This window comes from Stenella coeruleoalba (genome assembly GCF_951394435.1).
Source record: "Stenella coeruleoalba genome assembly, chromosome: 1".
In the NCBI taxonomy this organism is placed as follows: domain Eukaryota; kingdom Metazoa; phylum Chordata; class Mammalia; order Artiodactyla; family Delphinidae; genus Stenella; species Stenella coeruleoalba.
The window spans coordinates 57,340,951-57,367,111 of NC_137169.1; the positions used below are offsets into that span (position 1 = coordinate 57,340,951).

The 26,161-nt window shown below is 35.2% G+C and overlaps 1 protein-coding gene across 1 annotated transcript in view; it reads right to left on the reverse strand.

The window, feature by feature from the left end:
• Positions 1 to 8,226: 8,226 nt before the first annotated feature.
• DNAI4 (dynein axonemal intermediate chain 4) overlaps positions 8,227 to 26,161 on the reverse strand; it is a gene marked incomplete at its 5' end in the record, with an annotated part of 124,703 nt that continues 106,768 nt past the window's right edge. The window contains 4 exon segments of the mRNA XM_079922893.1: positions 8,227 to 8,368; positions 15,400 to 15,556; positions 18,340 to 18,566; positions 19,212 to 19,310. Coding sequence (XP_079779019.1) covers positions 8,306 to 8,368; positions 15,400 to 15,556; positions 18,340 to 18,566; positions 19,212 to 19,310 — 546 coding nt within the window. The 3' untranslated portion in view covers positions 8,227 to 8,305.

The window sequence follows — 26,161 nt, forward strand, 5'->3', positions numbered from 1 at the left end:
ATTGGTCAATACGTCATTTTAACAATATTTGCTAAGCACATAGGTGACATCATGAAGTTTTAAAAATGAGCTTTTACGATTATTGCTAGTTATTCAGTCCCTTCTGAACATCATCACTTACTATTAGCCGCATACGTGAGACAATTAACAGGATGCTGTCTTGGAAGACACTGTGGAAAACACATGGACTTTGAAAGTAGACAAGTATGAGATTCAGTGTCAGCCCTACCCCTTACTGAGTGACACAGGACAAGTTTTAAACATTTTAAGCTTCGATAATCATATCTATAGAATGGGAAAACCTATCTCATAAGGGATTTGTAAGTATTGAAAGCACCATCTATTTCAAAGCATTGAGAATGCACACTTAAGAATGCAGGTTCTCTTTGGGAGATTGGGATTGACATATATACACCTATATGCATAAAACAGATAACTAATAAGAACATGCTGTATAAAAAATACATAAATAAAATTAAATTTTTTAGAAAAAGAATGCAGGTTCTCATGTTTTAGGCTTGAATCCTGGTTTCCCACTTATCAGCTCTAGAATCTTTATCAAGATATTTAACATTCCCAAGCATCCTTCACTGTAAAATTGTGCTGATAGTAACTACTTCCTAGAGCTAATGAGATAATGTGCATCTTGCTTGGCAAAATAAACAGTCAATAATTATTGATTGCCTTCTTCCCTTACCATCCGGACAAAGTAGAAAGATAACTTTCCTTTAGAATTCAGGAGAATTTCTCTGACTAGAATCTTCCTTGTTATCCTTCACACTATGACTTTGGTATGCCTTTATCAACACACGTTTTTATAATAGAAAACTGAATTCATAATCTCAAATAGCTAAATAATGAAATTTCTCTTACAGTAAACCTTCTGAAAGCACTAGCTCTTGCAAAGCTTTTACCTAAACTGAAAATTCTAGAGTTTGAGATCTTAAAGAATTATTGTGTCGCTTTTTAGCAAACTGGACAAATAATTTTTTAGTTGATTTTGTTGAATCTTTGTGATATCTGGTTGAAAAAAATCACTTGAGCCTGTGGATCAATGTCATTTCACCCCTAATATTTGTGACATCACTGTTCTTCTGTAGGGAAGCTAGAAAACAGAACAAAATAATCTATGCTGTCATTGGACACATCTCTGACTCTGAAAAACAGACATATTATTTCAAAGAATTGATGCTTTCTTTATCTCTCTGGCTTCAGATAATGGATTAAGGGGTACAAGGTTTGAGGCAGGGAAAACAGAGAAAGGCTTCTGCAATAATTTAGATGAGATATGATGGTGGCCTAAACTAAGGTCATGGTAGAGAGGATGGGACAAATGGGTATTCAAACAATAGAAGGGCTTGGTACTGATTGGGCATCAGGGGCAATGGAGAGAGCAGCCAAAAGTGGTATTTAGGTTTCTGCCTTGCACAGCTGGGAGGTAGGGTGCCCATTTGCTAAGAAAGACACCAAAGGCTCAGGAATGGTTTTTGACATCAGACAGAGCTACCTTATCTTTTGATGGGTCAAAACTGCAGGTGAATCTGTGTCATTTATCAGCTCCAGAGGGACACATCTGCATGACCAAGTCTAACATACTCACAACATCAGCAATTATTCAGCCATTTATTCCCAACTTCTTCCCTTCTTTGGAGACTTATATTGCCCACCTTGATAATGCCAGCTTTAACATAGCACTGCAGTAAAGCTGTCATCAGTGACTATGGGCCAGGTTAGGCTTCTGCAAAACCCAAGAGAGAAGCATTCAGCCAAGGAATGACCCTACCCTAGAGGTTAGATACACTCTGTTATCTCTGAACTCTGCCATCACCCTTACTTGATCTCCCAAGGTTCAAAATAGTCCCTTCTTCAGCCAGCTCTTAGGCCTCATCAGGACTCTTGTTAATTTGGGACGCAGGCGAGAGATCTGCGCAAGATCTGAGCTCAGCCTGTGACCAAATGGAGGCAAGCTAATCACCCATGTCAGTTATCCAGATGAAAAACCTATTGCCAGTAATGAAAGCCCCAGCTGCAGAGCTTCAAATTTAGGGGCTTTGTTTTCCCCATTTGTGAACTGAGAGAGTTGGATTGAATTACTTGAGAACTCTTTAAAAAAGAAAGAAAGAAAGAAAGAAAGAAACTCTTTTGAACTTGAAATTCTAAGTCTTCCTATAATTGGCTAATTCTGTTACTCCCCCCTCAAAAACTTTCAGTGACTCGGCATTACCTGGAGAATAAAATCCAAACAGCCTGGTATTTAAGGCTCTCCACTCAGATGCCCAAATATTACTCTTTCCACACACTTCAAGGTCCAACCAGCAAGGATAACTAAAATGAAAATTAATCTTTCTATCTCTTGACCAACAACAGTTTGTTGCTTATACCTCTAACTGGAGCCCTAATCCTCTATGTTCGGAGGTTAATGCAACTTTTTCTCCTCATTTTGTCTATAACTCAGGTTACTACCTGGATATCTTCTCTGAGGTTTAGTTTCCTCCTCTGTGAGGAGACAATAATCTGCATTTTATGTTGTCATGAAGATGGAATGAGTTAACACAAGTAAAACACAATATATGATGCTTATTATATACTCAATAAATTAACAATGTCATATGCAATAGATTAGAAAATGTAATTTTGGGTCACTACTCGCTACTATGAATGTCTTTTTTTTTTTTTTTTTTTTTTGCGGTACGCGGGCCTCTCACTGTTTTGGCCTCTCCCGTTGCGGAGCACAGCCTCCGGACATGCAGGCTCAGCGGCCATGGCTCACGGGCCCAGCCGCTCTGCGGCATGTGGGATCTTCCCGGACTGGGGCACGAACCCGTGTCCCCTGCATCGGCAGGCGGACTCTCAACCACTGCGCCACCAGGGAAGCCCTATTTTTATTATTTTTTTAACACAGAGTTAGTACTGCTCATCCTTGGCTAATACTCATACTAACTGCTTCTGGAGGGTGTTTTCATCAATGGCACCACCATTCACTCAGCTATTCTTGTGGGTCATTCACAGCTCCTCATGCTCACTCACTCTTCATTGACTGAATCCTCCTGTACACACACATCCATTAAATCACCAAGTCTCATCAGTTCTGCCTTCTATTGATAAATTTCCCTGTATCCTACCCACTGCTCTCTATCACCTCTGCCATGATCACAACTTTCATCTAGATTACTGCAATGGCCTCTCGCTTGGCCCTATATCTTTCATCAATCCATTTTCCACACTGCTGCCAGAATGATCTAAAACATGTGATTATTACCCACTTTGAAGACTCTTCAATTGTTTCCTATTTTCCTCAAGAAAAAGCAAAATTCCCTTAACATGGCCTGTAAGACCTTTCGTGAGCTGGCCTCTATTTGCAAAGGTCTTAGATACCCTCAAACTTTAAATGGTCCACCTATACCAAACACCTCAGAGTTTTTTGAAAGGTTCATGTTCTCTCTCTCTCTCTCTAGGCTTTTACACATACTGTTGTCTTCACCTGAAGCTCCTTTTCCTGCCCTCTTTAAAACCAGTTAATTTCTATTCTACAATTATCTGTAGAACCAATATTGATATACCATTTATCTAGATAATTTTGCATAGTTTTATGGATAAAATTTTCTTACCATTCATTTTAGTGATTTTTAAAATGCCCTATCATTAAGAATTAAATGAGCAGCTGAAAATGTTTTTATTAACAATCTCATAAACAGTAATATTTAAACTTTCATTTTGTATGGACAGAGAAGCTATTTTCTTTTTATGCGTTTGTTGTTATTTGGGGCTTTTAGAAATTGTTAAAACAATAAATAATCAAACTATGTGTAATTTAGAAAATTCACTAAAACTATTATCAGTAAGTTGTGATGTAAGATCCCTAAAGTGTCCTGGGATCCTTTGTTCTTCCTGGTATAATGGCATCATATCTTTTAAAAGCTGGCTTATCCAAAGAAATCACAGACATGGTGAGAGTACATTTTTTATGAGTTGCTCTGGATGCTACATAAATGTTTCATCAGTTTTTAAAAAAGCAGTGCTCATTTTAGAAGATTCATAACCATGTTTTTAGGTGTTCCAACTTAATGGGCATGTTCTGCTTTCTATTTAACCCAGGAATTTGTTTCATGTAAACTGTTAGCCTTTTAGTTTTATCACCAACTAGGTATGCCAACCTAAGCAAATGAAGGCTAATAGCCTAGTAAGTGTTCTACGGTTCTGAAGGCCTGAACAAACAAGACACGAAGCCCAGATGTTGTATAAAGGAACAAATGAGGTCATAAGCACAGTCTATATCTCCTGAAGGAGGAGTATGGCCTTGGCAAGGACACAGCCAGCTGCTAAGGGCAAAGAGGTTCTCAGATCAAGTAGTGGGGATGTGGTCAGGGATAATCAAAATGAGAACTGCTATTTTTGAGCAACTACTTCATACCAGGCATCTTGCTAAGTGCTTTCCGCTGGAGGAAGATTGTGCCCCAAATTGTCAGTGAGAATACAATCTCACAAAGCATCAGTAATACTCACCTAAAGAAAGTGATCATAGATTTGTTCTTAGCTTTTGTCTTGAGGGGGAAAATGGATTTTATCCTGTTGTAGAACCAAAAAGAGCTATGACCTGTGTTTAGCAACTTTCAAGGCTCATTTTATGCTTTATATGTTTTCCACCATTAAAATGTTTTTACCCTCTGTGATGTTAAGACATTTTGTGAGGATGTTGAGGAAATCATATGTAAAATATTAGATCATGTTATAATATGGGACAAGCATTACTTACATTAATTTGATAATTCATTTACTCAACAAATATTTGTGGTAATAACTACTCTGTGGAGGTGCTGTTCTAGGTGTTGAACATACAATAGTGAGCAAAACACATAGTCCCTGCCCTCAAGGAGCTTACAGTCTAGGGCTGGAGGCAGACACTATGAAAATGACCACAGAAATATTTAGCACAGCAGGTATGAATGTCAACTCAGAAACTTAGGTATCCAAGAAATAGATTTTCTATAATTCAGTTTCTAACTCCAAGTCTTCATTCCAGTCAGCTGGCAGAAATAAACCACACATACAAAAAGTTAATGTCCGTATCTCTCAGAGTTGGTTTTCTTCCATTTCCCAGGATATAATTCTAGTATCTTACTCTGTGCCAAGGCCCTTCCATCACCAAAGCGCTGCTTCTTGCTGGATCATTAACCATCCTCAGTTGCCTGGCTTTTTCAGTTCCTGTGCTTCTTTGCACATTGCTCATTCCATGGAGAATGGTTTTTTGAGGTTGACTATGGTCCCTCCTAGGTCTTACTACTTCCTGAACAATGCTTTTCAGAAGTAGGACATGGGTCCCCTCTGCTCTGTGGATCCACGGGCCTCTCTCTTTTCTTCATTTCCCCTTCCTCTCCAGCCCTGCAGAAACTTCACATTTCCCTTCATGTTCAAGATGCTTGGAGCAAATTTAGCCTGGCTGGGTGAGGTCCTGTAGGAGGGAGCTCAGACGGGGCTCTTCTGAGAAGATGAGATATAAACTGAGATCTGAAGGGTGAGTGAAGAGCTAACACACTGAAGGGGAGTGAGGAGAGAGGAGGAGAGTACTCCCAGCAGAAGGGGTCCATATGGCAATGTCTAATAGCAGAGGAAAAAAGCTGAGTAAAACTAAGTTACTAGCATTATGATTTAGGGGTAAAACCTTAATTATAGAAGAATATGTACTCATGTTTTGGTGTATGAGACCTCAGCAAACTATACAGGCATGAACCATTGACAACACAATAGTGGGTAATGTATAAGAACTGTTCAAAACCTTGGGTTTGAGTTCAAGTCCGACCAGTCACCAGCTCTATGATCTTTGGCAAAATATATCACCTCTTTAAGCCTTAATTATATCATCTGGAAAGTAGAGATTATGATAATAATACAACTGCTTGCCCTACCTGTCTCATAGGATCAATGTAAGGGTATAATGCAACAGTGGACTTGAAGATGTTTTGCAAACTGCAAAGAACTTTAACAGGTACACTGTTACTAGCGCGTTGATAACAATTATTCACAGTACAATTCAACATTTTTAGAGAGACTCCTATTGAGACAAAGCAGCAAATACTAAATGTTCTACTTCTCATTTATTATTGTATGTAACCACACAGAGGTGAACTAAATGAACACACTAAATATGATGTACAACTATATACTAGAGAATACAATCTTCCTTCCCTACAGAAGTTGGAAAAGCAGCTAACAATTTACTCTCAGGCAACAGTTTAACTTCTCTCTGAGAGATGCCTGGCAGAGAATGACCAAATGCAAAAATGCATACCTAGCACAAAATAGGAGCCTAAAGTTAGCCCAGTCACCACTCCCTCCTTAGGCCCTTAACCAGCCCATTGGTATTTTGTGTGTGTGAGTGTGTGTGTTTAAAGATAAAACAAGATGGCTAACAACTGAACAGAATTCTCATTCAATTCTTAACATTTTATGGTAAACTCTATATGTTATCAGGAAATGAAAATTAAAACAGTAATGAGGTACCACTACACACCTATTAGCATGGCTGAAATCTGGAACACTGATAATATCAAAGCTGGCGAGGATGTAGAGCAACAGGAATGCTCATACACTTCTGGTGGGAATGAAAAATGGTATAGCCACTTTGGAAGATGGCTCAGGGTTTTGTTTTGTTTTTTTACAAAACCAAACATACTCTTACCATACAATCCAGCAATTGCACTCCTTGGTATTTTCTCAAAGGAGTTGAAAACTTATTCCACATAAAAACCTGTACAAAGATGCTTATAGCAACTTTATTCATAATTGCCCAAATTTGGACTCAACCGAAATGTCCTTCAGTAGGTGAATGACAAACTGTGGTACATCCAGACAATGGAATATTATTCAACACTAAAAAGGAATGAGCTATAAAGCCATTAGCGGACATGGAAGAACCTTAAATTCATATTACTAAATGAAAGAAGCCAATCTGAAAAGGCTACATATCGTATGATTCCATACAATGGAATAGGTTCAGTTCAGGATCAAGTTGCCCAGGATCCAAGAAGAATAAAATAGCTTTATTTTTCATTTAGGCCTGATGAGCAATGAGAATAGAACATGTGAAAATTTTTTAAGATCAAAAATATATAATAAAAAGACACATTTTTTTCAATTAAGTTTTATTTTGTTATACAAAGTATTATGCAAAGTTCAAATCTTTTTAAAAGACAAAGAGTTAATGATTTACACGAGCAGAAAATTTATAATCCTTATAACCTGACCTTAGCTTTCAGTCCACCTAAAAATTGCCTTGCTTTTGTTTAAAGGATGGCTCCGAAGAAATGGACACTGATAATTCCCACTGCTGCTCTGATTCCATTCTCACTTTTAATATTATTTTTCAGACAGTTTAGTCAGTTTCAAGTGCCTTATCCTCTCCTCTCCACTTAGAATGCTTTATAGAACAGGCTATACTGTCCTATGGTCTCAGTTAACAAACTGCAGGACTTTTTAAGACAAACAGCATGGAACAGTTAGCAATCTATATTTGGAGGAGTTGCTGCCTCCCACTCCTCCAATTTCCACAAGCTTGCTCTAGAACCCTTCACAAAATAACATCCTGATGCAAACTACAGACCAGGGACTTCTGTTTTATCTCTGGGTCCACTTAAGTCTGGGCTTAAAACCCAGAGCAGATTCTGAAGGATGCAGAGGAGGATGCCCTGATGTGCCCCAGACTAATTCTCTCTGAATTGAGTGTATGATGCCTGCTGGCCAAACAATGCAATTCTGACATTTATTGTCATGTCTTTTGTTTGTCAAATAGTCTAACAATATTCTATAGTTTCAGCTCTCAGGTCTAAGAGTATAAAATTCTTATTTAAAATCGGGTATGAAAATCCAGTATTCTCACAATACTAACACCTGCACAATTCATAAACCCTGGAAAACACAGCAGAAGATTTAAAAGTGTATGGAACTTTGTCTTAATAAAGATTCTGGTTTAAATAATTCTAATACTTTCCAAGCTTTGCTTCTAAAGGTATAACAATTTCTAACTTATCTGGATATTTTATAAGTACATATATGTACTTGGACTATGACTAAGAAAAAGAATAGAAATAAATTTTTAAAAATTAAGAAAAACCCAGTAAAACTCTTACAATTAGCTTAAATCACAAACTAATCACATTTTCTGAAGTAAAAGTTCATTAAGTTTATATTAAATTTAGATGGAAGTTATACATCAAATATTGTGTTCAATAATCAAAATCCCAGCTCACTGCATACAAACCAGACTATTGGATATTAAACACTGTTCCTTTAAACAACAACAAAAAAGATACTACTGATGATGAATTATGCTTTGATTTGACTTGGGCCCAAGCAAAGTATCTATTATATCTCCCTGAAAAGAAAAAAAAAAGTCACACAATTACAATGCAATAAAACACAAATTAAGAGGTAAAGTAGTCTTTAAAATGCCATTTAAAATTTATAAGCTAGTGATACACATATAAAGGGCATCCAATAAGATTGTAAAATGAAACAAACCAAGGTAAGTTTAAATAATAACATTTACTTCCTAGCATGAACCTGCTCTTTCCTATGAGAGATTCTCTTAATGAAGTTTGAAAAACAATTTTATAAGGATTCAGTAAAGGGACAATTTTGGCAGCTCCTGTTTAGCTTTAATGCCTAAATCTGTTTTCTCATCTGTAAAATAACTTTTAGTCTTGATGCTATCTTAAGCTCTTTGTTGATCTGTAGTGTTTGATTTAGAGAGAGTAAAATGTCTGAATTTCTATGTGGATTTTGTATTTCATTTAATAATAATGATCTTTGTACTAAAAGGGTAAATGAAACCAAAGATGGGAGGTGAGTTTTCAAGAAAGACATAGTGAAAAGATGGGAATTGGAAGCAGAAGACCAGAGTCTTCTCTATCACATATAGGTGATCTTGAGGAAATCACTGATATCTGGGAATCTTAGTTTCTTTGAATGCATAATGGAAATATTAACATCCACTTCCAAAAACTGTTGTAAGAGGTGAATGAGCTAATGTAGGTGAAAGTGTTTTATAAACTCTAAAGAGTTATAAACACCTTAGATAATACATAAGTCAGTTCCTGCCTTTTAACCTATACTATACTCTTTGGTACTTCCCCATCCTTTAAGCTGTGACACATCAAATCAGTTGCTAAGTTGCTTCTCAAACCCACCTAAATCTAGTTCAGTCTGTCACTTGGGCAAACGTAGTAGATCATTACTGTAGTTTGTTCACAGCTGTATTCTTAGTGCCTAAAACAGACCCTGTCTTATAGTGTATACTCAGTAAATATTTATTGAATGAACAGTCTATTTTTTCTGTCTTCAGTGTCTCTCAACATTAATGTGTGTATATACACACACACACACACACGTGTGTGTGTGTGTTTATATTTTTGACAATTTCACTTATCTTTTTGTTTTCCCTTTAATTTGGGAAAAAATGTACACTCAAAAGTACAGAGGAAAAGATGGCAAACATTTGTATACTGAAACATAAGAGTAGATATAGTATTTAGGAGTGATTCTCTACAGGCTGCCTCCAGAAAAGGAGTTGGTTTGTGCCACTGAAATTAGCTTCTGCCAAGTGCTTAAGCCATAATTCTGTTCGATGCAAGACTTAGGCCCCCATCAACTAAACCCCATCACACCAGGAGAGGAGTTGGTGCTTCAACAAACAATAAATGCTAATGTGGTGGTAAATCCTGTCAACAGCTAGCTACATCACAAAGTTATAACTGCAAGGCTTGGACCCCAACTGCCTGTTCATGTCAGGCATCAGGCTGATGTTACCCCTAACCATGAGCCCTGAGTCAGTAGGATAGGGCTAGAGCCAATGTTCTGCCATGTCCTATCACAATAATACTCTGACCCTTGATCACATTGGGAGGGTCCAGAGTTTCAGAAATTATGTCACTTAAAACCTCCTCCACAGCCCAAGGATCAAAGTCCTTCTCCTGCTGTGCAAGGCCACAGAAAGTGATGGGCAATGAGAATATGAGTGGGTGTTGTGGTCCTAAAATTGCTATTGATCCCTTCTCCGTGGGTTTCCCTCAGTGAACCCTGCTCCAGTACACTTTATGCGTGGGCTGTCTGGTACTTTGCCTTTGTGAAACACATATTTACCCCAAATCAACAAACATCATCTTTGCCTTGAATATTTTCTAATAAAAGAAATAAAATTTTACTGATGAAATTCTCTTTGTACCCTTCCCCAATCCTATTCTTCCCTCATCTTTCACTTCCCAGAGGCAGCCTTTATCATAAATTTGATGTACATCTTTCCTATATAGTGAAATCATATGACTTCCAAAATTTTGATTAACTCTTGGTTAAAATTAATGAAGAAATTGTAGGTCATAATGTTACTCGGTAAGACATCTTGATGGGAAATAATGGTTTGACATTAATTACTTTGAGACTTTAAATTACTTTTATGATTATAATTCTTCTCTGAAAAGCTAAGGAGGAAGCGTATCAGTTAAGCTTGTGGTTAAAAACCTGATTAATAATTTTTTGTTTAATCTCTCAGAAATATAACCCTGAACCTTTAAAATATAATGGCCAAAAAGAATGAAAAACTTATTTGTATTAGGAAATTGTATTTATTTACTAATGTATGGAATATATTTGTTAAAAGAAAATTTTGCTCAGCAGCACTGAAATCATTAACACACATGCACACACACACACGTTTGTCAAAAACATTCAGACTCTCTGAGCTTAGCCTTCTGCTTACAGAGCATACTGCTCAAAATAAAAGATGTCTCTGATTCAAATCAAAACAAAAATGAAACATTTTTCTTTCACATTCCAGTCTATATTCTTTTCTTTTACTAACTATAAATAGAGCCAGTAAAGGACATAATTTTGATTTTTGTGTTTAAATAATATTACATAAATCATAACATATTGTATTTACCTTCCTGCAATTTGCTTTTGTCACTCAACACTGTGTTTTTTAAGGTTTATTCAAAATTTGTCATATTGACACATTGAAATATATATCATGTAAACTTCTGTATTGTAATCACTCATGTAATTATGCCATATTTTATTTATCCAGTCTCCCACTGATGATCATTTAGATTGCTTCCAATTTATCAATGTAGAAACAAAGCTGTTATGAACATTCTTTTCTAATTTGCATGTCTTTCAGACCACTACCAACAAATTAAACAAAGCCCTGGGAGATATACAGAATCCAAACAGATGTCATTTAAACATCAAGAACAATTATAGTCCTACCAGATAGGAAAACTGTAGTAATTTAGAATTAATGACACAGTCAATAAATGAACTGAAATGAATCAAGTAATGCAGCAACACATTCAGGGTTGCAGACTTCCATGAGAAGATGGAATATGCTGGTAATATATAATTAGACTTGAGGAGACACGGGCTTTGAGACGACTCCATATGGAGGGCATTGACAAATCAACTGTAAAATAGGGCTCAGCCTGGCAGCCAAGGTAGTCTGGAAAATGCCCTTAAACATCTACCGTCAATATGCATCTCAGCCAGTTGAGAAAATAATCTCCAAAGCTACCTGGAATGTTTCACTTGTTTCTTTACTGGGGAAACATATTTTTAGCCTGAGAAGAATAAAAGTTGTGTATAGAAATAATGTAGCAAATCAAACAGGTAATTTTAATACTTTTGTATTAAGGAATTTGTACATATTTGGAATTTTAAATATTCATTACATATAAAAGAATTTGTCATATTTGATTGTCTAACAAATAAATTTGTGATTCTAATTTTAATGTGTGATTAGATAACTGATTTAGACTTGTAATCATAGATTTAAATATTATTAACTTGTAAAGAGCATGGAAACATTTAGGAAAGTTTAAGATTCAGCATATTCAATATTTTAAATATATTAAATTAATAAAAATTCCTTAAGTATCTGAGATTTGTTGGCCCTAAGACAATTGAAGTACTTAAAAATCCAATATATTAAATCCATAAATGTAATTTAAAGAATTTAAAGAAATTTAATTGTTACAAAACCTCACTTAAAAGTAGGTATTAAAGTTTCCTAGACTTAGAATAATAAAATATATAATCTAAATGTAAGAGCTTAAGGTGATCTAAAGTTTTTTTAAAATTTTGTAACATATTTGAATGTGAATGTTTGAAATGAATCTAGACTGAGTAATCTTCTCTATGTCTAAAAGAAACATTAAAAAAAACTCACATTGCTACCTTATACATGTCTCCTGGTACACATGTGCAAGAGAATCTTGACATATTCCCATGACTCTTGCATTACAATTCCTGGGCTTCCCTGGTGGCGCAGTGGTTGAGAGTCCGCCTGCCAATGCAGGGTACACGGGTTCGTGCCCCGGTCTGGGAAGAGCCCACGTGCCGCGGAGCGGCTGGGCCCGTGAGCCATGGCCGCTGGGCCTGCGCTCCGGAGCCTGTGCTCTGCAACGGGAGAGGCCACAGTAGTGAGAGGTCCGCGTACCAGGGAAAAAAAAAGAATTCCTAGTTCCCTACAACTCTGCTAATACTTGATATTGGCTAATATTTTAATTTTTGTAAATCTGATCAATATGAACTGGTATCTTGTATAACTTTAATTGCACATCCCCTCATTATTAGTGAGAATGAATATTGCTTCACAAGTTTATTTGATAATCTAGTTTCCTCTACTCTGAGTTAATATTTTATACGTTGCCTATTTAAAAAAATGAGTTCTTATTGTTTTGTAGGAGTTCTTTATACATTTTGGATATTAAATGTCTTTTATATATCTTGGAAATTTCTTCTTCCAATCTGTTTCATTTAACTTGGCATATGGAATCCTGAACAGAAAATGTTAATTTTGACATAATAATCATACAAAGAATAATTGAGATTTATTGAGAGCTTACTATGTGCCAGCAACAGTTCTAACCACTTTGCACATATTCACTCAATCTTTTTTTCACTCAATCTTTTTTTTTTTTGCGGTATGAATATTCGGTATGAATATTCATACCACAAAAAATATGCGGTATGAATATGCGGTATGAATATTCACTCAATCTTTTTTTTTTGCGGTATGAATATTTTCATTGAATGCAAAAATATCTTGCATTCAATGAAAATATTAAAATGTTTTATATGGAAAAAATAAGCCATTAGGGGTGCACATCTCAGAGCAGACTAAAACTGTTATGTAAGGAGACCAATGTATTTTTAAAATTACTTTATGTAGTGTAATGATTTGTAAAATGGATAAGTAAAAGACTAAAATTCATTCATGATCCTACCCCTAAAAAATAATGCTTCTAATATGTTGAATTTTTCTCTAGTTTTTCAATGCATATTTATTCAAAAACATCTATTGAGTAACTACTACAAGCCAGACACTGTACTAGGTCACAGGGATATAGCCCAGAGCAAAAGAGACAAAATTCACTGTTTACGTGGCACTTATAATCTAGCTGTGGAAGACTAGCAATTAACAAAATAAATCAATAAAGAATATGGTATATACCAAGTAAGTGTTACTGCGAAAAATAAGTTATGGAAGAGTATTGAATAGGGAGTGTGGGCAAGAGTAGAGGTTGCAATTTTAAATAAGGTGGCCAGTGAAGACTTCACTAAGAAAGTGACATTTCAGCAAAGACTTGCAGTGGGTAGAGGAACAAACTGTGTGGATTTTAGGGAGAGGGAATGACAAGTACAAAGTCCCAAGCAAGCTAGTATGTATGTAGGTAGGTATTCTCTGTTTGTTTGCTTGCTTGTTTGTTTGTTTAACATTTATAGTCCATATGGTTGGGGTAGAATTGCACCTCTGACATGTGCCCCAAATCTAATCAACACATCTGACTTTCCTGGTCATATTTCCCTCTGGTTCAATATTTAGATTGTTTCCTTTTTCTTTTTCTCTTTTTTTCTTTCATTTTCTTTCTTTTTCTTTTTTCCTCATCCCATCACAAAATATGCTATAACTCATTTCTTTGATTGCCTTTATGAATATTTCTGTAGGACAGAGTCTCAAAAGTGGACAATTCTGGTTCAGATTGCCAAATTGCTTCCAAAGAAGTTATACCAATTTCTATTTCAACCATCAGTATAGGAGAGGACCTATCTTATCAAATTTTTGCCAGGAATAAGTAGTCCAATTTAAAAAAAACTTTGTTAATTTGATATATGAGAATGGTATCACATTTTAATTTAACAATTTTTTATTAGTGAGGTTAAATTTTTAAATATATTTACTAGCCATTTTTTGTGAATGAACTGTTCCTGACCATTACTCATGCTTCTATTGGAGTCTTAATGTTTTTTCTTATTGATTTGTACATATTTTTAATATTTTTAACATGTTGATATATTCATGATAATTACCAGATTACTCCTTAAAATAGAAATGTAAACATAAACAGAAAAAATTGAAAATCTGTCTTGAAAATAATGGGCATCTATATGGTATATATACAATGGAATATTACTCAGCCATAAAAAAATAAAATTTTGCCATTTGCAACAACATGGATGGACCTGGAGGGCATTATGCTTAGTGAAGTAAGTCAGAGAAAAATAAACACTATATGTTTTCACATATATGTGGAATCTAAAAAATAAAACAAATGAATGAATGTAGCAAAACAGAAACAAGACTCATAGATACAGAGAACAAATCAGTGGTTACCAGTGGGGAGAGGGAAGGGGAAAGGAGCAGATAAGAGAAGGGGATTAAGAGGTACAAATTACCAGGTATAAAATAAATAAGATACAAGGATATAATGTACAACACAGGATATATACCCAATATTTTATAATAACTTTAAGTATACTCTATAAAAATATCAAATCACTATGTTGTACACCTGAAACTAATATAACATTGTAAATCAACTATACTTCAATTTAAAATTTTTTTAAAACAATAAATAAGTAAATATATAATTACATAAATAATTCTTAAAATAATGGGCATCTAGTAATACGGATTTGCTTGTCAAAGTTTTACAACAAAGTTTTGATATTTGAAAATCAGAGTAAGGGAAGAGGATAATGCTAAACCAACAGAAACAAATGCCAATTTCAGGAACACTGGATAATATCTAAAAATATTTTTTGTAAAAGTCTTTGAATATTTGCAGTAAGCAGTCCCAACCATATACTAGGGACAATTTTAAGTTCTTTCATATAATATTTATAATTATTCTGCCCAACAACATTATTTAATTTTACAGATAGAGAACGTGAGACTCAAAGAAAATAAGCCTAGTAGGGGCCACGCCTAGTAGGTAGCAACTCTTGGGACTTACATTCTTTCCATTGCACCACACTTAACATACGTTTAAGAAATGTAAATCTCTTCCATGCCACAAAATTACAACTGAATAAAATCATAGAATGACATAAATTTTGACTTTTGAGTCTTACCCGGTTAGAGTCCAAAGCAGGGGGCATATTTCTTAATTCATACACAGCAACTTGTCCATCACTGTCTCCCACCAGAAGGCAATCTGTTTGCTTAGTGAAGAGAACAGTTGTGAACTTGATTCCAGGGTTAGCAACATTCACAATCAGAGGGTCCAAACTGTAATGAAATATTTTATTTGTAAATTTAGTTGTTGTTAATATGTTCTTTTTAGATATGGACTAAGAGAAATCTGAGATATTTGTGATTTCATGTAACAAAAACCAAAAGCTTCTTTATGTGTTTCCAAAAGCAAAAAAACTGCTTCTGACTATTCAATCAAAACTTTCATTTTTTCAATAAACTAATTTCAACGAAATAAATTAAAGCTGTTCACAATTAAGATGTGAACTCATAATTTAAACTCCCATGATAAGTAATTTTATGCATTAACTTGGCTAGGCTGTGGTATCCAGTGTTTGGTCAAACACCAGTCTACACGTTGCTTGAAGTATCTTTTTTTTTTTTTTTTAAGATATGATTAACTTAAATCAGTAGAATTTGAATAAAGCAGATTACCCTCCGTAAAGTGAGTTGGCCGCATCCAATCTATTGAAAGCCTTAAAAGAAAAGACTGAGGTCCCTGAAGTAGAATAAAATTCTGCCTCCAGACTGCCTTTGTACTCAATACTGCAACATGGACTCCTCTGATGGAAATTCCAGGTTGCCAGCCTGTCATGCCGGCTTGGGACTTGCCAGGTCCCACAATCATGTGAGCCAATATTTTTAAATCTCTCTCTCTCTCTTTATTGGTTTAGTTTCTCTGAAGATCCCTAATACAACTCCTTAAATAATAAATGTCTCTTAACAGAAGGATGTTTTGATCCAAATGAACGCCTCCCTGGAACATAAATGAATCTCGGGCTTCCCTGGTGGCGCAGTGGTTTAGAATCCGCCTGCCTATGCAGGGGACATGGGTTCAAGCCCTGGTCCGGGAAGATCCCACATCCCTGTGGAGCAACTAAGCCTGTGCGCCACAACTACTGAGCCTGTGTGCCACAACTACTGAGCCCACATGCCTAGAGCCCGTGCTCTGCAAGAAGAGAAGCCATGGCAATAAGAAGCCCATACATCACAATGAAGAGTAGCCCCCGCTCACCGCAACTAAAGAAAGCTCGCAGGCAGCAACGAAGACCCAACGCAGCCAAAAATAAAATAAAATAAATTTATTTAAAAAAATTAAAAATTAAATTAAAAAATAAATGAATCTGAACAAGATCGAAAACCTTGTTCAAACGTTCTCTGAACAAGAACCTTTCCTACTCTTGGTTATCCAAAGTAATCCATTGACACCCTTATAAAATAAGAGCAGCAGTCACTTGCATACTTCTGAAGAAATGTTGCCCTGGGAACTACAATTTTACTAGAAAAAATAAAATCAGAGGTGGGATCATTTAAGTAGCCACTTTCTACCTTAGTCATCTCATACTCAAAAATAAATTGCTTTGTGTTGTAATCCTTGATTTTGGGGTCAAACTGTTTTATAGAACAAGCCATGATGAAAATTTCCAGTTACTAAATTATTAATCTCTAGGAAAAAATTTGCAATTAATAATAAACCCATTGAATTTTATGTCATTTATTTTAAACAAGAATGCATTTCCATGCTTCATCTGCTAATAACTTGCCTAAAGGTCTATAATATTTTCCAATATTGAAATATTGATTGAATAAGTATTACAGAACCATTAAACACTTTATTCCAGCATTGTATAAACTTTCATATTAAAAAGGATAGATGGCCTAGATGGCACTCTCATAACTTTGGTGTAACACTTAAAATAAGAAATTTTAATTAAATGCATGCCCCTTCAAATATGTTTTAAAGCAAGGTAAGAGAGTAAGCAAATATTATAAAAAATACTTATTTTGCTCCCTTTCTTTATCTTATTATAGAAAGTCTTTAGTTAATTAGACACAATTAGAACAGTGCCTCTCTGCATTCTTCCATAAGCCAGGTAATGACAAAGAATTCAAGCTAGTTATGATATCCTATATCAGCCTGTAAAAGTTTATGGAGAGGGCTTCCCTGGTGGCGCAGTGGTTGAGGGTCCGCCTGCTGATGCAGGGGACACGGGTTCGTGCCCCGGTTCTGGGAAGATCCCACATGCCGCGGAGTGGCTGGGTCCGTGAGCCATGGCCACTGAACCTGCGCGTCTGGAGCTTGTGCTCCGCAACGGGAGAGGCCACAACAGTGAGAGGCCCGCGTACCGCAAAAACAAAAAGTTTATGGAGATGGAGTAAGGTAATCTATTTTCATTCAAATATTTTTCATTCAAATATTTTTAAATGACATATGGTATAAGTAATTAACATTAATATATTATTCTATTTTAGAATATGGTAATTTCAAGAATTATCTGGGTGTTTTAAATGTGCTCTGAAATGTTGGCATGTTATTTCAGTGTTTCCATTTAAATTGCTCTTGTAATATTTTTGCACAAAAAGGACTAAGAAAGACTATTTTGGTTGAAGAAAAGAAAAAAATAATTTGTTCATATTTTAATGTCTTCTGTGGAAACACTAGGGATGAATTTTGTTGGTACAGTTATTAATTCAGAATATTTGAAACAGTAGTGAACAGCTGACAAGAATTAAGCAAACATAGATATTGAAAAGTTAAAACACCTTCTTTCCACGTGAATGTTTTGCAAACTTTTTCCCCATGTCATAATTTTATACTACATTCCTTGTTTTTCTTAAATAAAATAATACTTTGCAAGTTCAAAACTATATTTATTATCATGGCATATCTCTTTATTCACAAAGGACTCTCACAGTGTAAACTATTACTTGTCTTAAAGTAACTACAGTTCTCTCTAACCAATGTCAGTACTATCAGGTATCATTTAGATTGAACTGCTTCTATTAGAAATAACTCCAAGAAAAATATTAACACTTACGTGCTGAAGTGAAGGTCCCAAACCTCCACTCTGCTCTCGTTTGCAGCTGCAAATATATAGGATGATTTTGGAGACCAAGCAACATCATAAACAACATAAGTAGTTGGATAAAAACTCAAAAATGGCTTAAGATTCTCATGTTGCCATATAATAATGCCCCAATCTGCAGAACAGCTTAAGAATACATCATGACAAAATGGATTCCATGCTATTTTATACACTGGACCCTGGAATTAGAAAAATAAATTAAAATACATAGGTAAGTAGGATTTAACCTCTTATACTTTAAACTTGACCAACAAATTAAAAATGCTCAGATTTCTAAAACCTTATACACCATGTAATTATTGTGTGGGTATTATTTTAGCTGAAAATAAGGCCATAAATTGAATCTCTTCCTTAAATTACGCCATTCAGAAACATAAAAATATAGTTGCTACAATACTCACTAAATATTAATACATATTATACTACTTTTAAAAATATAAGGAATGTTAAGGAAAATAAATAGAAATAAGGGAGAAAATGAAGAAAGCATAGTTGGAACAATCATAAAAAATGTAGAGAATAGGTATATGCCAGAGACAATTTCACTCTGGGATCAGCATGTCAACATAAGCAAAGTCGCTTAGAAACAAATAAAAATTGTGGCTTCTGCAACTGGCAAGAAGAAATCAAGGATACCTAGAAGCCAAATTAAATGACCCCCATGTTATTCGTGTTTTCTGTATAAGAAAGCACTTAATTCAAGCTGGTATTTTTAACTCTGAAGTTGTAAATTATTGCATAAAAAAATGCTGTGCCTAATGATACTATTTTTTTCAGAAATATTGCAAGATAAAATTTTCCATACCTACTATAATTAAACTAACCTTGTGTCCTCTGTAGGTAGCTAGATATTGCTCATTATATGAACAAGAACATTTGTGAATATGACCTTCTTCAGTGCCAGCCAAATAGATATTTGTGTCCTATAACACAAAAAAATCAAAATGCATTTGCTTGTGATATATTAGTAAATGTGCTAAATAGAAGATTAGATGATTCAAGATCTCTTAGAGACAATTCAAGAACCAAACTAGAAATACTATCTAGAAGACAGTTGATTGTTGTCTTTTTCTTTCTATCATGATTTTACAATAATTAAATTACCTTGAAGGACTACTGTGCAAAGAAAATACAGACGTTTTTCTTTGCTGGAATAAGGGGTAGAAATTTGTATCCTGTCTAGAAATTACATGAACAAACACTGGCTTAAAATGAGGAAGAAACTTTCTAACATTTAGAGCTACCTGACAATGGAACTAACAATCCAGGGAAATAGTAAGTGTTCTTTCATTTGAACTAGTCAAAGAGAAGACAAATGACTTAACAATAACTATTTATGTACATAATGCTGAAGAAATTATTCTTGCTGGGAATGAGAGATTGAACTAGATGGAGTCTCAGACATCTTTTAACTCTAAATGTATGTAACAAATAGGGATTTAAAATGTAGTTTCTACAATTAAGTCATAATCAAAAAGTCTGAAAGTCAGTGCTCTAAGTCCTGACTATGTAGTGTCAGCCTCACCTGGGAGCATTGTGCAGTGGCAGAATTTCAGGCCCTGTCCCAGACCTACTGAATCAGAATCTGCATTTTAACAAGATTCCCAAGTAATTTGTAAGTACACTGAAATATGAGACCCACTGCTTAGCATACACCAGAACTTAAGAATGCAATTACTAGGTTATGTTGTATATGTAGTTTAAATTACACAATAAAGTATAATGTTTTTCCCAAAGTAGTACTACCGATTTACATTCAGCAATATATAAAATTTCCCTTTGACACACATTCTCTTCAATAGTTGGTTACATCAGAAATCTTAGATTTTGCCATTCTATTAGGTATAAAATTATTTACACCTAATGGTTTTAAGTTCCATTTATATGGATATTAACAAGGTTGAGCACATTTTTATAAATAAAGAAAAAAGAATGAAAAGAATTGAAAACAGTCTCAGAGACCTCTGGGACAACATTAAACGCACCAACATTCGAATTACAGGGCTCCCAGAGGAAGAGAAAAAGGAAGGGACTGAGAAAATATTTGAAGAGATTATACTTGAAAACTTCCCTAATATGGGAAAGTAAATAGTTAATCAAGTCCAGGAAGCACAGAGAGTCCCATACAGGATAAATCCAAGGAGAAACAAGTCAAGACACATATTAGTCAAACTATCAAAAATTAAATACAAAAAAAAATATTAAAATCAGCAAGGGAAAAACAGCAAATAACATACAAGGGAATCCCCATAAGGTTAACAGCTGATCTTTCAGCAGAAACTCTGCAAGCCAGAAGGGGGTGGCAGGATATATTTAGAGTGATAAAGGGGAAAAACCTACAACCAAGATTACTCTATCCAGCAAGGATCTCATTCAGATTTGATGGAGAAATTAAAACCTTTACAGACAAGCAAAAGCTGAGAGAGTTCAGCACCACCAAACAAGCTTCACAACAAATGCTAAAGGAACTTCTCTAGGCAGGAAACATGAGAGAAGGAAAAGACCTACAATAACAAACCCAAAACAATTAAGAAAATGGTAATAGGAACATACAGATTGATAACTACCTTAAATGTAAATGGATTAAATGCTCCAACCAAAAAATATAGGATGGCTGAATGGATACAAAAACAAGACCCGTATATATGTTGTCTACAAGAGACCCACTGAGACCTAGGGACACATACAGACTGAAAGTGAGGGGATAAAAAAAGATATTCCATGCAAATGGAAATCAAAAGAAAGCTGGAGTAGCAATTCTCATATCAGACAAAATAGACTTCAAAATAAAGACTATTACAAGAGACAAAGAAGGACATTATGTAATGATCAAGGGATCAATCCAAGAAGAAGATACAACAATTGTAAATATTTATGCACCCAACATAGGAGCACCTCAATACATAAGGCAAATTCTAACAGCCATAAAAGGGGAAATCGACAGTGACACAATCATAGCAGGGGACGTTAACACCCCACTTTCACCAATGGACAGATCATCCAAAATGAAAATAAGTAAAGAAACACAAGCTTTAAATGATACATTAACCAAGATGGACTTAATTGATATTTATAGGATATTCCATCCAAGAAAACAGAATACACTTTCTTCTCAAGTGGTAATTCTCCAGGATAGATCATATCTTGGGACACAAATCAAGCCTTGTAAATTTAAGAAAATTGCAATCATATCAAGCATCTTTTCCAACCACAGTGCTATGAGACTGGATATCAATTACAAGAAAAATTCTGTAAAAAATACAAAAACATGGAGGCTAAACAATACACTACTAAATAACCAAGAGATCACTTAAAAAATTAAGGAGGAAATCAAAAAATACCTAGAAGCAAATGACAATGAAAACACGACAACCCAAAACCTATGGGATGCAGCAAAAGCAGATCTACGAGGGAAGTTTATAGCAGTACAATCTTATCTCAAGAAACAAGAAACACCTCAAATAAACAACCTAAACTAACACCTAAAGCAATTAGAGAAAGAAGAACAAAAAATCCAAAGTTAGCCAAAGAAAAGAAACCATAAAGATCAGATCAGAAATAAATGAAAAAGAAATGAAGGAAACAATAGCACAGATCAATGAAACTAAAAGCTGGTTCCTTGAGAGGATAAACAAGATTTATAAACCATTAGCCAGACTCATCAAGAAAAAAAGAAAGACCCAAATAAATAGAATTAGAAATTAAAAAGAAGTAACAACTGACACTGCAGAAATACAAAGGATCATGAAAGATTGCTACAACCAACTATATGCCAATAAAATGGACAACCTGGAAGAAATGGACAAATTCTTAGAAAAGCACAACCTTCTGAGACAGAACCAGTAAGAAACAGAAAATATAAACAGATCAATCACAAGCACTGAAATTGAGACTTTGATTAAAAACCTTCCAACAAACAAAAGCCCAGGACCAGATGGCTTCACGGGTGAATTCTATCAAACATTTAGAGAAGAGTTAACACCTATACTTCTCAAACTCTTCCAAAATATAGCAGAGGGAGAAACACACCCAAACTCATTGTACAAGGCCACCATCACCCTGATACCAAAACCAGAAAAATATGTCACAAAGAAAGAAAACTACAGGCCAATATCGCTGATGCAAAAATCCTCAATAAAATACTAGCAAAGAGAATCCAAGAGCACATTAAAAGGATCAACACCATGATCAAGTGGGTTTTATCCCAGGAATGTAAGGATTCTTCAGTATATGCAAATCGATCAACGTGATACACCATATAAACAAATCGAAGGGGAAAAACATATGATCATCTCAATAGATGCAGAAAAAGCTTTCAACAAAATTCAACACCCATTTATGATAAAAACCCTCCAGAAAGTAGGCATAGAGGGAATTTACCTCAACATAATAAAGGCCATATATGACAAACCCACAGCCAACATCATCCTCAATGGTGAAAAACTGAAACCATTTCCACTAGGATCAGGAACAAGACAAGGTTACCCACTCTCACCACTATTATTCAACACAGTTTGGGAAGTTTTAGACACAGCAATCAGAGAAGGAAAAGAAATAAAAGGAATCCAAATTGGAAAACAAGAAGTAAAGCAGTCACTGTTTGCAGATGACATGAAACTATACATAGAGAATCCTAAAGATGCTACCAGAAAACTACTAGAGCTAATCAATGAATTTGGTAAAGTAGCAGGATACAAAATTAATGCACAGAAATCTCTGGCATTCCTATACACTAATGATGAAAAATCTGAAAGTGAAATTAAGAAAACACTTCCATTTACCATTGCAACACAAAGAATAAAATACCTAGGAATAAACCTACCTAAGGAGACAAAAGACCTGTATGCAGAAAATTATAACACACTGATGAAAGAAATTAAAGATGATACAAATAGATGGAGAGTTATACCATGTTCTTGGATTGGAAGAATCAACATTGTGAAAATGACTATACTACCCAAAGCAATCTACAGATTCAATACAATCCCTATCAAACTACCAATCGCATTTTTCACAACAAGAACAGAAAATTTCACAATTTGTATGGAAACACAAATGACCCTGAACAGCCAAAGCAATCTTGAGAAAGAAAAACGGAGCTGGAGGAATCAGGCTCCCTGACTTCAGACTATACTACAAAGCTACAGTAATCAAGACAGTATGGTACTGGCACAAAAAAAAATACAGATCAATGGAACAGGATAGAAACACTAGAGATAAACCCACGCACCTATGTTCACCTTATTTTTGATAAAGAAGGCAAGAATATACAGTGGTAAATGACAGCCTCTTCAATAAATGGCCCTGGGAAAACTGGAGAGCTACATGTAAAAGAATGAAATTAGAACACTCCCTAACACCATACACAAAAATAAACTCAAAATGGATTAAAGACCTAAATGTAAGGCCAGATACTATCAGGAAAACATAGGCAAACACTCTATGACATAAATCACAGCAAGATCCTTTTTGACCCACCTCCTAGAGAAACAGAAATAAAAACAAAAATAAACAAATGGGACCTAATGAAACTTAAAAGCTTCTGCACAGCAAAGGAAACCATAAACAAGACTAAAAGACAACCCTCAGAATGGGAGAAAATATTTGCAAATGAAGCAACTGACAAAGGATTAATCTCCAAATTTACAAGCAGCTCATGCAGCTCAGTATCAAAAAAACAAACAACCCAATTCAAAAATGGGCAGAAGACCTAAATAGACATTTCTCCAAAGAAGATATACAGATTGCCAACAAACACATGACAGAATGCTCAACATCATTAATCATTAGAGAAATGCAAATCGAAACTACAATGAGATATCATTTCACACAGGTCAGAATGGCCATCATCAAAAAATCTAGAAACAATAAATGCTGGAAAGGGTGTGGAGAAAAGGGAACCCTCTTGCACTGTTGGTGGGAATGTAAATTGATACAGCCACTATGGAGAACAGTATGGAGGTTCCTTAAAAAACTAAAAGTAGAACTACCATACAACCCAGCAATCCCACTACTGGGCATATACCCTGAGGAAAACATAATTCAAAAAGAGTCATGTACCACAATGTTCATTGCAGCTCTATTTACAATAGCTAGGACATGGAAGCAACCTAAGTGTCCATCAACAGATGAATGGATAAAGATGTGGCACATATATACAATGGAATACTACTCAGCCATAAAAAATAAATGAAATTGAGTTATTTGTAGTGAGATGGATGGACCTAGAGTCTGTCTTATAGAGTGAAGTAAGTCAGAAAGAGGAAAACAAATACCATATGCTAACACACATATATGGAATCTAAAAAAAAAAAAAGGTCATGAAGAACCTAGGGGCAAGACGGGAATAAAGACGCAGACCTACTAGAGAATGGACTTGAGGACATGGCGAGCGGGAAGGGTAAGCTGGGACAAAGTGAGAGAGTGGCATAGACATATATACACTACCAAATGTAAAATAGATAGGTAGTGGGAAGCAGCCGCATAGCACAGGGAGATCAGCTCGGTGCTTTGTGACCACATAGAGGGGTGGGATAGGGAGGGTGGGAGGGAGGGAGATGAAAGAGGGAAGAGATATGGGGACATCTGTATATGTATAACTGATTTACCTTGTTATAAAGCAGAAAGTAACACACCATTGTAAAGCAATTATACTCCAATAAAGATGTTAAAAAAATTTTTTTAAGTAAGTAAATAAATAAATATGGTGTAAACATCACAATTAAAAGGCTGAGATTGTAAGATTGGATAAAAAAGCAAGACAACTATATGCTACCTAAAAGAAACATGCCAAATATAAAGACACAAATAGGTTAAATGTAAAGGATGGGAAATGATAAACCATGATAATACTAGTTAAAAGAAAGCTGGAGTAGCTACATTAATATCAGACTAAATAGATTTCAGAAAAAAGAATGTTACCAGTTATAAATAAGGCCATTTTATAATGATAAGGGAGTTGATTAATCGAGAGAATGTGACAATCCTAAACACTTATGCACTTAAAACAAAGCTTCAAGATACATAAAACAAAAACCGATAGAATTTCAAGGAAAAAAAGAAAAATTCACAATTATTGTCAGAGACTTCAATCTCTTTCTCTCAATGACTGATGGAAGAAATCGGCAGAAAATCAGCAAGGATATAGTAAACTTGAACAACACCATCAACCCACTTAAACTGATTGACATCCACAGAACATTCCGCCCAACAGTAGCAGAATATACACTTTTCTCAAGTGCATAGGGAACATTTACAAGTAAAAATCACATTCTGGGCTTTAAAACAAATTTCAATAAATTCAAAAAGATTCAGCTTATAAAAAGTTTGTTCTTTGATCATGATAGGATTGAATTAGAAATCAACAGCAAGATCCTTGGAAAAGCCCCAAATATTTGGAAACTAAATTACATGCTTCTAAATAACACATCAATCAAATAAGAAATCAAAGGAGCACTATTGATGTTTTGGGCCAGCTAGTTCTTTGTTTGGGTCAGGGGAGGACAGTGGCTGTCTTGTGCATTGTAACGTATTTAGTGGCATCCCTGACCTCTGCCTACTAGATGCCAATAGCACTCCTCCCCACATCCCACCCCCCAGAGCTGCAACAACCAAAAATATCTCAAGACATTGTGAAATGTCCCTGATGGGAAACTACTCCCCTCCCTGCCCACATTGAGAACCACTGCTCTAGAGTCAAGGTGAAAAGGAGATTACAGGAATTTGAGAATGAATGCAGTTAGAATATGACTGCAGTAATAAAAGTGAAATGTAA